Raw genomic sequence first — 12,217 nt, forward strand, 5'->3', positions numbered from 1 at the left:
CATTCCCTGATCATCTCCCTACCTGGGGAGATGCCCCAGATGCTGTGTAATGATTTAGCTTTCTGAGTCCTCTCTACTGTCTCTGTGTCCCCAACATACAGGATGGGGTGGGGCATCGCTCTGAATAGGCTCTCTGAAGCTACCTTCTCTTCCCCATTTTATTTTTTTCTTTGAGCCCAATACAGGGCTTAAACTTATGACCCCGAGATCAAGACTTGAACTGATATCAAGAACTGAGCTGAGATCAATAGTCGGATACTTAACCATCTGAACCACCCAGGCGCCCCTACTCCTCCCTGTTTTGTCCCATCAGTTCAGGCAGGTTACATACAGGGAAGGGCAGGTGCTATGGTTCCCAGTGATGTTGGCTGTGACCTCCAGGCCACCCTCCCCAAGGGAACCAATGCTTGAGAGAAGTACCCAGGAGAGAACCCATGGTTGGTCCTTGGGGAAACCAGCTACTTTCTGGAGTCCTTAGTTAGCAGCCTGCCAAAGCAAACCTCTTGCTGGAATAATAATAATAATTTATAATAATAATTTATAATAATATGGTATGTCATCTATGTTCCAGGCACTATTATGACCATTTAACCAGTCTGCAAATTTATCTTATGTAACTTTTACAAAAACATGACTGCTGGCACCTGGAGAGTGCCCAAGGTCACATAGTAAATGACAAAGTCAGGATTCAAATCTGGGCATTCTGTTTCTAGAGCTCATGGTAGTCACCTCCATACTATATTATCTCCCTGGCTTCTGATCTCCAGGTTCCTGCCTACCTTCTGTGGGAAACCAAATCAGAGGGTCCCAAGGCAAGGGCTAGGAGGCAAGTTTCTCTCCTCCTTATTCCCTACTTTCTCTCAGGAGGACGGGCGTAGAGATGGATTTGAGAATTCTCATAAGTGGAAGGGGAGCTCCTAAGTGGCCTGAGCTCTGGAGGCTCCAGGAGAGAAAAGGGGACAGTCTGGAGCATGGGAAAAGGCCTGCCCTGCGGTGGTGGGTGAGGGAGCTGGGAGCTAACCAGGAACCCAGTATTCTAGACCGGGTTTTGTCTCTTAGACTCTGTATAGCCTTGGAGGAAGTCCTTGCTTCTTTCTAAGCCTTAGTTTCCCCATTTGTAAAAAAGGGTAAATATGGGACTGGCTTATCCACTCCACCAAAAGAGAGGGCATCTTCAGCTCTCCTGAGGAAAGAGCAGGGCACGGAAGCCAAGGTGCAGGGCTAGTGGATAGAGCTATCTGAGGTCTAGGTCTAGCCTGGAGATGGGACGAGGTGGGCTGCCGAGCTCAGTCCCGCGACCCCATCCCTGAGACAGGGCCGGGTTAGGGAGACGTCGGGATCTCCCCGGTGAGGAGTAGGTAGGAGGACAGAACATGGACCAAGATCTCAGCTCTGCGGAATGCGCCCGCTCATCCCTCACCTCCTTATCCTCTCAAAAGGAGTCGCAGCCTCGAGGGGGTGGAGGTTGCGGGCGACCGGGCAGTGGATGGCCGCGTTGCGGCGGCCGCCTGGGAAACTGCGGCCCTCTGGGCCCGAAGAGCATCACGTCATCCTTTCCGCCAGGCGCCCGCCCCCTCCCCGACGGCGCCTGCGCAGGCGCGGTGGGAGGGGGTCGCGGTGGGGGCTCTCCTCAGCGCATTCCGCCCTTCTCCAAGCTCGCTCGGGTCGCGGCGCTCTCGGCTGGCGGCGGCGGCGCGGAGAGGAAGGCGTCCAGGATGCGGCGCGGGGCGGCCCGGTGCCCCCCTGCCCCGTCACGGCAGCCGCGGCGGCCGCGGGGACCGGGCCAGGGCCGGGGGCGGCGGCCCGAGCCGCGGTAGCGGCGGCGGCGGCGGCGGGAGGGGCGGCCTGAGGGCGGGCGGGCGCCCTGGTGCGGGGACTCCGCGCTCCGCACGGCCCGGCCCGGCCCGGCCCGACCCCGGCGCCATGAGCGGCGGCGGCGGAGGGGGCTCGGCGCCCAGTCGTTTCGCCGACTACTTTGTCATCTGCGGGCTGGACACCGAGACCGGGCTGGAGCCGGACGAGCTGTCGGGTGAGTGTTCGCGGAGCCCAGGGCTGCTTCCCCGCGCCCGCTGCGGCGGGGAATCCTCGAGGAAACCTTCCCGCTTTGTCCCGGGAGCTGGACGAGGGCCGGTCCGCGGGACCCACGGCTGGCGCGGGGGAAGGGGGCGTCGGGCTGGAGGTGGGGTAGCGGGCTGAGGGGGCTCTGAGTCGGCAGGAGTCCGAATAACCCCTCCGCCCCTCTGCGCTATGGTCCTGTAGTAGGCGACGAGGAGGAGGGGGAAGCGTTGTGTGTTCTGTCTGGTGAAGGTAAAGTGACTTGGTACAAGATGAAGGTAAGCCTGTTGTCGAACACCCGCTAGGGAGCGAAGAAGGTATCCCACATCTCAGTTGAAAGTAAGTTCCACCCAGACCGAAAAACAAAACAAAACAAAAAACAAGGAGAGCAAAACAGAAACTTGTGAGTTTTTCTGGCCCCTTCCCAAGAAGCCAGTTCCTCAAAACTGTTCTAACTCAGCCCTGGGCTGGGCTCCCTGGTTTGGTAGGACATGAAGTAATAAAGTGAACTTGAGGCACAAGAAGGGTGAGAACTCTCTTAGTTCTAGAAAGGGCTTGTACCAAGCCATGCCTCTTTTTATGAGAAGTAATGGGTGGCCGTTATGAGACCAGCTTCATTTGTGAGTAAAAGGGCGGTGACCTAGTGGGAGAGTCTGGGTTGGGTGGTGATGCTTCTCAAGTCATCTTTCAAAGGGGAAGTAGTAGGAAAGTGAAGAGGGGGCCCGGATCAAATTGACAAGAATTGCAGAAGAATGTCATAATCGTAAAATCCCCATGAATTCCACTGCACTGTCATTGGAACCTTTGAATTGCAACAGTTTTGAAAAAGTTTTTGGAGTGTCCAGTTTGCAGGTTTCATGTGAGTTTGTTGTATCATCCTGATTTGATGAGGGATTTCCTTTTCATTGTTTTGTCATGATGTATTCACCAAAGTTTCCTGGACGTTATTATGCTATTGACTAATTTTACCTTGCTTCAGAGATAATAGGACAAGATTTTTGTTTTGTTTCATTTTGTCACCAGAAAAATTCCAATGTTTCTTGTGGAAAAAAAAAAATTAGGTGTATACTTCAAATGACAAAATAGACCATCTTTTAAATTGATGACCTTTAACAAGGTCAGAACAGATATACAGTTTTCTCAAATTAATACCAGATGGAGAAAAAAAATCATGAAACAATAATGCTATTAATACTAGGCCTTTTGTTGGGGCAACTTTATTGTTTCAAGATCACTTCTTTAGATCTTCAAATTCTAATACAGATGTTGGTTTTTCATGTATGTTTCATATTTATTAAATTTGTGACTTTGTGATGCAGTTGTTGGAATTCAGTCCATGATGTTGGAGCTGGGAGAGACCTCAGAGAGGAATATGAACCCCAGGAAGAACAGGAGGGCCAACATCCTGTTAATTAATTGCCTGACTTTTGGTTCAGTGCTCTCTCTTACAGTAAACTGCATTTCATTGCGTGGTTGGGTTTTTAGAAGACACTAACATGTTGAGAAAGACTAAAAATATCACAGTTCTCCCCCATAAAAGAAACTTTGTAAAGTGGTGGAATACGCAAGTGTGTTTTTGTTTTTTTTTTAATGCTGTGCTTTGAGTATCTATTAAATTATATAGAAATTTGATTTTAGGGACGCCTGAGTGGCTCAGTCAGTTAAGGATCTGCCTTCCGTCCAGGTCAAGATCCCAGGGTCCTGGGATTCAGCCCTGCATTGGGCTCCTTGCTCAATGGGGAACCTGCTTCTCCCTCTGCCTGCCCATCCCCCTGCCTGTGCCCTCTCTCTAACAAATAAATAAAATCTTAAAAAAAAAAAAAAGAAATTTGATTTTAGAAAATGAAGAGAATGGTTCACAAATGGTAAAAGCATTAGAATGAAGCTGGGAAATGATGTTGTAGTGAGAGCATGGGTTTTGCACTTAAACATTACTCCTTTGCAATATGTTGGCTATCTCTGTGACTCCGGGGCAAGTTAGATAACTGCTGGGATCGTCATCTATAAAAAAGAGAATGTACGTAAAAAGCATTTCATCAAGTAGACTCTCAAAAATGTTACTTTTCTGCAAAAATTATCTGCAAGCGAAAATTATATCCCTGTGAAAATTTATTGGGAGAATAAAGAAAGGGGGAATCAATTGTATAAAATGTGTGAAGAAAGAGTATTTTTTCTGTCTTTTTAAATGTGGTGGCAGTAGTGGAATGCCAAGACCATTTATTCAGTAGGTGGCCTTTGTTCGAATGGGCACTGATTGAAGGATTTCTTTTTTTACTTCATTTCATTTCTGGTGAGTTGGTGGGGGAATCTGGACTACCCAGAAGGAATCTGAAAAAAATAAAAACAGAATACAAATAGCTTTATGCAGGTCAGTCTTGAGACTCTCCAGGGTGCGTTTTCTCTCCATAGCTGGCCTTGTAGTTCTCAAACTGATGATGTCATAATAAGTGAAACTATAGCAAATTGTGAATTGCACCCAGGTCTTTAGGGAGGTACTGAAGAGTCTAAGTTCTCTCTATGCAAATTAAGTTCTGTACTTCAGGTTGCTTCTGTACTCTTAAAAGCGAATCCAGAACAGGCAAATCAAAGACACTTATTTGTTCCTCCTAGTTTTGTGGAGAAGGATTAAGATTCATTTTCATGTTGCGACAATAAGCATAGAGCTTGCCGAGTTGAATATAAACTCAAATCACTGGATTTTATAGGAGTCCCTCCCTCTCACTTCCCCTTTCTTTCACACTTAAGCATTTAGGCAAGTCATATGCTTATTTGTTGTGCAAGGAACTGAGGAAGGTATGAAAATTGTTTTCTGGTTAGTTGAGAAATTATTTTGGGTTTGGGGGAGGTGATCAATGAATGAATTGTAAGTCTAACCAACTTTGGGAATAGTGTCTGCTTGTTAGCTTCTTGAGCTTGTCAGAGAGATTAGCAAATCTGTAAGAATTGCATTTGAGGGGCACCTGGGTGGCTCAGTGGGTTAAAGCCTCTGCCTTCAGCTCAGGTCATGATCCCAGGGTCCTGGGATCAAGCCCCGTATTGGGCTCTCTGCTCAGCAGGGAGCCTGCTTCCCCCTCTCTCTGCCTGCTTGTGATCTCTGTCTGTTAAATAAATAAATAAATAAGGTATTAAAAAAAAAGAATTGCATTTGATACATGTTTTCCATTCCTGTTGGTTCATCCTAAGTGGGGTGGCAGATGGTAGTAGAGTCCAGTCCTTATTTACCCCTTTGATGGATGGATATCCCAGGTATATTTGTTTCTCCTTTTTCTTCTTGTGATCACCGCTGGTGACTGCAGGAGAAGGCTTACTGTGAGATGGGATTCCTGAATTTAACTTTCCCTGTCTGCCTGAGAATTAAGATTCCAGAATACTTGTGATCTGTTTCTTACTTTGGAATTTTTAAGTTCCTCTGAACTGACTTTCACCTAGCTTTGAGATGTAAGTATTCTTGGTTCATGCATCCAGTACTGCAGTTTTTCTCTCTGAGCAGAGAGCCTTGGCAAGAATTGAAGAGAAAGGCTTGGGAACATATATAGGAGACTCGTCAGTGTCCTGTATGAGCCTGTTTAGAATACTGAGAATATACTGAAATCATCCCTTAATATCACTGTTAGAAGAGAGAAAAAAATGCTTACTGACTAGGAAAGTCAGAGGACTGGTGAGATCATATTCCTCCTTCACCATATTGAGCAGTGAATTTAGAACCTAAAATTCATGGCATGTCACATGTGGAAGAACTCTCCAAGAGATTATATAACCTTCTGATTTTACAAATGAAGAAACTGAGGCCATGAGAAAGTTGGAGAATATTTTTCTCCCTTGCCACGTTTCATTTTTCTTTTCTGCTATTTGATGATGCTTTGCAGTAATCTGTTGAGAAGAGGGGACAAGTGAAATATTTGTTTGGCAGAAGCAGGAGCAGACATTATGGCAGTTTTTCTAGTGCAGGTTTCTGTTTCATGTTAAGGAAGAATACTATGTGTGATTCTCATGAAGGATGTCTTATTTTTTTTAGATTTTTCTTTTCATATAATTTCACACTGAGCATTAATATGAATAGTACAAAGAACCTCAGTGTATCCTTTTTACAGATTCACTCATAAACATTCTGATCTATTTGTTTTATCACTTGTATGTATATATTTTCTTATATATACTTACATATAAATAACTTCATTGTGATCTAACTCATATACCATATAATTCACATATTTAAAGTGTACAGTTCAGTGGTTTTTAGTATATTCACAGAATTGTGCAGTCATCAGTATAGTCAGTTTTAGAATATATTCATTACCCTTCTTCCCCCCTCCCACCCAAGACCCATACCCACCCATTAACGGTCACTCCCCATTTCCTTCCAACTCTGTAACCGTCCTTAGCCCTAGGCAACCACCAGTCTATTTTTGATCTCTATAGATTTGCCTTTTCTGGACGTTTCATAAAATCAAGTTCTATATGGTCCTTGTGACTGGCTTTTTTCATTTAGCAAGGTTCATCCATATTACAGCATTTATCAGTATGGGTTTGTTTTTTTTTTTAAGATTTTATTTATTTGTCAGAGAGAGAGATCACAAGTAGGTAGAGAGGCAGGTAGAGAGACAGGAAGAAGTAGGCTCCCTGCTGAGCAGAGAGCCCCATGCGGGGCTCCATCCCAGGACCCTGAGATCATGACCTGAGCTGAAGGCAGAGGCTTAACCCACTGAGCCACTGAGGCGCCCCAGTATGGGTTTTTTTTAATGGCTGAATAATACTCTGTGGTAAGAATATACCACATTTTATTTATCCATCAAATGATAGAATTGGGTTGTTTATACTTTTTGATTACTATGAATAATGCTGCTGTGAACATTTGTGTACCTTTTTTTTTTTAAGATTTTTATTATTTATTCAACAGAGAGATAAAGAGCACAAGTAGGCAGAGTGGCAGGCAGAGGGAGAGGAAGAAGCAGGCTCTCCACTGAGCAGGGAGCCCAATGCGGGGCTCGATCCCATGACTCCGGGATCATGACCTAAGTGGAAGGCAGCTGCTTAACCTACTGAGCCACCCAGGCGCCCTGTGTACATGTTTTTTAAAAAGATTTTATTATTTGAAAGAGAGAGTGAGAGAGCACAAGCAGAGGAGTAGCAGAGGGAGAGGGAGAAGCAGGCTCTCACTTAGTAGGGAGCCCATTGTGGAGAAAATAATGTGGGCCTTGATCCCAGGACCCTAGGATCATGACCAGAGCTGAAGGCAGACGCTTAACTGACTGAGCCACCCTGGTGTCCCTGTACATTTTTTTTTTTTTTTTAAAGATTTTATTTATTTATTTGACAGAGAGAGAGAGATCACAAGTAGGCAGAGAGGCAGGCAGAGAGAGGAGGAAGCAGGCTCCCCGCGGAGCAGAGAGCCCGATGCGGGGCTCAATCCCAGGACCCCGAGATCATGACCCGAGCTTTCTGCATTCCTCTTGGGTATATACCTACAAGTGAAAATGCTGGTCATATGGCAACTGTGTTTAACTTTTTGAGAAATTGACAGACTGTTTTCCAGTACAACTATACTAGTTTACATTCCCACTAGGGGTATATGAAGGTTCTACTTTCTCCGTGTCCTTGCCAATACTTACAACTTTATTTTTGATTTTAGGCATCCTAGTGGGTATCAATATATATTTCATCATAGTTTTGATTTTCATATCCCTGATAGCTAAGAAGTATACCTTATATGAAAGAGAAAAAAAGGCTATCTTTTTCCAGAGATGAATTGACTATAAAAAGCTTGATGAGCCAGTTTCAGAGAGTCAGTATGAGCTAATTTTTATTTTATTTTTATTTTCCTCTGCTAGTCTTTCAATTTTATGCAGATTCTCTCATGGTCATTGTATAAAGGCATCCCTGCTCTGAATCCTAGACTCCTAGCTGAAGCAAAACTTAAATCCTGGTAGCTTACCTCAAGGGTCTGTGATAACTTCAGAGGTCAAGGTTGCTGTGGCAGGAGGACGACTTCCTATGTTAGGTCACATATTTCCTTTTTGAAAGTTGAGCAAAGGAGAAATCAAGAGAAGAGATCAACACACAGAAAACAGAGTAGTCCAAGGCAGTTTAAAAGTACATGCTGGGGCACCTGGTTGGTTCAGTGGATACAACATGCAGCTCTTGATCTTGGGGTCATGAGTTCAACCCCCACATTGGGATGGAGTCTACTTAAAAAAAATTTTTTTTTTCAGTTACATGCTAAATTTAGTTGGCGAGACTGTATATTCTTTAACTTTATTCTTTATTTTATGTATATATTTTCCTGTCTAACCCATTCTTATCAGTTCTGGAAATGTCTTTCTTAGATCAAATAGTTACAAGGGCTTTGTTTCTAAGAAGCTCCCTTTTTGGTGTGGCTGTTTTAGGATGTTTAATGCTTTTTTGTCTGAGCCACCCAGGTGCCCCAAGACTGTATATTCTTAAACATGAGAGAACCCTACTTTGCATTTCCTCAGGTGGGGAGGATCAGATTGAAAGTAAGTGGATTTTATTTGAATGGCCCTGGAGCCTTGCTCTTCTCTGCTTACAACTCTGCACACGACTCTGCTCTGTGCAGCCCTTCCTTCCCTCCTAGATTAGAAACTGTTTTCTTTGCCTAAGATGTCTTTGGCAACGCCCATTTCCAGTTCTATATCCTTTTATAAGCTTGTTTTTGGGCTAACTCTGGTGGATAGCCTTCTTGGACTTGGCTTGGCTCCTCAGTTCCTCTGCTGTCCCTGGATATGAATTACTGTCAGGTGGTCTTAGAGGTCTCTCAGGAACCTAGGTACACAGGAGAGAACCTGCTGGATATGGCATAGGATCCAGTGAAGGAGAGAAAGACAGTCTTTTGGAAGTTGGTGACTTAGGGAATTCAGTGATTACACATAGGCAATCATTGCCAGATTTTTAGATTTAGTTCTCAAAAGTTACTAAGTGAGGCAGATAACGGACAAATGTCTGTGTTTCAGATGTCCTGTGGTGACTGATTTTAGTTTGGAGTATATGGAACCCTGCACTGGATTTATGAGTGACATAGTCCTGTCGTGGTGGAAAATGAGAGCATGTGCCAGCTCTCAAGCTATTTTCAGTGTGCTGCTAGAGGATCAGATATGACTCCAGGAAGTAATATGGGAACAGGTATAGTTTTGATCATCAGGTTTCTCTGATACACTAAGGTGGTCTGATATCTGAGACCTTAAGTATAGTATCTTACACTAGGATCTGTCATAGTTTCCTGTTAAAGGTAGCCAGGTTAGTAGTATTTTTTGTTCATTGGTGTGGTGGGTAAGTCAAGTCAGAATTTTGCTAGGCCATCTGTGATCCACTATACAGGTGGAACTAACTGGGTTAGTCTAGAATATTCATGGGGTGCTGAGAGTTCTAATCAGGGAGAACGTGGTTTATGGTGGTTCCTCTTATTAAGCTTCATTCCTCTGTGAGTGTGGGATTCCTTGGCTTCTAAACTATTCCTAGTTGGCAAAACATAATATGAGTGTGCATTTATTAATGTTGGTCACAGAATTTAAAAAGTCAGAGCTAGAAATGAGAGAGTCTATCCATCACTTTTTACAGAGGGTAATGATTAATATTTGTAAGTGACTTTATACTTTGTAGTGTACTTTTAAAAAGTTTTAAAGTTTTTTCAGTCCTACTCAAAATAAAATTTTTGTCCGTTGTCATCCAGCAAATTAGAAAGAACTGTTAGAATCCATATCTTTTTTCTGGTGTCACACCACTGATGTGATTATTGTTTTCAGTTTTATATTTGGGAAAATTGAAGCAATGGCTTAATCATTGAATAGCAGAGCTATGGTGTGGCCTCTTTAGCTCAGTCCCCAACCCACATTGCAGTAGAAGAGCTCTGTTGGGAGAAGAACCAGGTCACTCATGGTCTGAACTGTAGTTAAGGTTGGTTGTTATTTTATATATATATCTTCCTGTCTAACCCACTCTTACCAGTTCTGGAAATGTCTTTCCTAGGCCAAATAGTTACGAGGGCTTTGTTTCTAAGAAGCTCCCTTTTTGGTGTGGCTGTTTTAGGATGTTTAATACTTTTTTGTCTGAGGTTTGTTTTCTTTGAAAAAAAAAGGGGGGGTTGTGTCTTAACCTCAGAAATTCCTCAGTGTAGGCTGTAGTTCACATATTTTGTGGTTGTAGTTTGGGGGCTGGCTCTGACTTCTGGTTTACCATATTCTGTATAATGAAAGAATATTATGGGAAGCAACAAAGAAACTTCCGGGATTTTTAAAAGCAGGAAGACAGAGGAGGAAATGATTTAGAAATGGTATTCATGAGCCACAATTTGTGAGTGGATAAAACCAATTTATAACAAATTACATGCACTTCTGTTATACATTAGAATTACTTTCCACAGGAATGTCAAAGGACTTGGTTCTTCTCTCAGTTGTGTTATCAACTGATGTCCTTTTTTTCCCTTTGGTTTTGCAGTTTTATTTATTTATTTTATTTTTATTTAAAAATTTTAAAAAGATTGTATTTATTTATTTGAAACAGAGCGCAAGCAAGGGGAGCAGCAGAGGGAGAGGAAGAAGCAGGCTCTTCTCTGAGTTAGGAGCCTCATGTGGGGCTCAATCCCAGAACCCTGGCTGGGATTATGACCCAAGCTGAAGGCAGATGTTTAACCAACTGAGCCACCCAGGTGCCCCTGTAGTTTTATAGTAATAGCCCTCTGACACTGTTTTAGCCTAGTCGTGAATATAGGTATTGATTATTGTTACATTGTTGAAGAAAACTAGAGATTTTATTTTATGTAAATTAGGCGTCCCTTTTCTTGTTTTTCCCAGAGTCTTTATTTGACAATGACTGTTAAAATTTTTAATTATTTTTACTGATAATAAAAATCATAGGTCATTATAAAAATTAATAGGGGCACCTGGCTGGCTCAGTTGTTAAGCGTCTGCCTTTGGCTCAGGTCATGATTGCAGGGTCATGGGATCAAGCCCCACATCAGGAAGCCTGCTACTACTCCCTCTACCGCTCCCTCTTGTATTCCTCTCTCGCTGTCTCTCTTTCTCTGTCAAATAAATAAATAAAAGTCTTCTAAAAAAATGTTTCAAGATCATGGAATTTTTCTCTAAAAATAAAACTTTGAGTTATAACATACACATTTCTTATAGAGAATTTAGAAATTATAGAAAAGTATAGAAATAAGTGACTCATAATTCTCCTATCCAGAATTAAGCTTAGTATTTTGATCTTTATGTAGTTCCTTTTATTTTTTATTTTTTTTAAAAGATTTTATTTATTTATTTATTTGAGAGAGAGACAATGAGAGAGAGCATGAGCAAGGAGAAGGTCAGAGGGAGAAGCAGACTCCCCGCAGAGCTGGGAGCCCAATGTGGGACTCAATCCTGGGACTCCGGGATCATGACCTGAGCCGAAGGCAGTCGTCCAACCAACTGAGCCACCCAGGCATCCCTAGTTTTTAAACATTTTTATTGCAGCATAGCTTAAACACATATCCTAAGTATATAGCTTGATGTATTTTTATATAGCTTTGCATGTGTGTAACCATCACCAAAATAAATTCTTTCCAGGTTTTACTATGTGTGGTTGTATGTATGTATACTTCTACATATTGTGATGAAGTGAAATGTAAAATTTTGTGTTTTGATTTTTTTTCACTTAATGTTCTATCATGAATATTTCTCAATATTATCGAGTATTCTCCTGAAATTTTGTTGATCCCAGTGAAGAGTTAATTACAGGGAGCAGAAACTCATTCAGACAAGCAAAACTAAAATGGGGATTTCTTTCAAATTCTAACATGTGATATATTTATAAATAACATCTTAAAAGAATATCCAACATAAATATAAAGATCTATGGAATATTTCAAATTTTTCCTTTTTCAGATATCCTCATACCTATATTTTTATACTTAATGGGAGTCATTCTATAAGGTTATCTCTAAAACAAGTCTTTGTTGAGTCTGAGGAGTGTACATCTTAAGTTTTAATAATATTGTCAAATTTCCTTAACAGTTTAGACTCTCACCTCAATGTTTAAGATTCCAGTTTCTCTACATCTGTAACAAAATGTTAGGACTTTTCTGACATGTTTCCAATCTGCTAGGAAGAAAATATCTTGTTTTAATCTGAATTTAATGATTTGTGAGTCTGAGCATCTTTTCATATATTTC

General features: G+C 42.4%; 1 protein-coding gene across 2 annotated transcripts in view; it reads left to right on the top strand.

Moving 5' to 3' along the window:
* The first annotated feature begins 1,589 nt into the window (after positions 1–1,589).
* DENND5A (DENN domain containing 5A) overlaps positions 1,590–12,217 on the top strand; it is a 102,163-nt gene continuing 91,535 nt past the window's right edge. Inside the window, exon 1 of one of the 2 annotated variants that reach the window (XM_046016036.1) lies at positions 1,590–2,029. In XM_046016036.1, the coding sequence (XP_045871992.1) occupies positions 1,924–2,029 (106 nt within the window). In that variant the 5' untranslated portion in view covers positions 1,590–1,923. The remainder of the gene's footprint in view (positions 2,030–12,217) is intronic. The other variant, XM_046016035.1, reaches the window with a different exon arrangement.

Source organism: Meles meles, chromosome 8 (genome assembly GCF_922984935.1).
Source record: "Meles meles chromosome 8, mMelMel3.1 paternal haplotype, whole genome shotgun sequence".
Taxonomy (NCBI): domain Eukaryota; kingdom Metazoa; phylum Chordata; class Mammalia; order Carnivora; family Mustelidae; genus Meles; species Meles meles.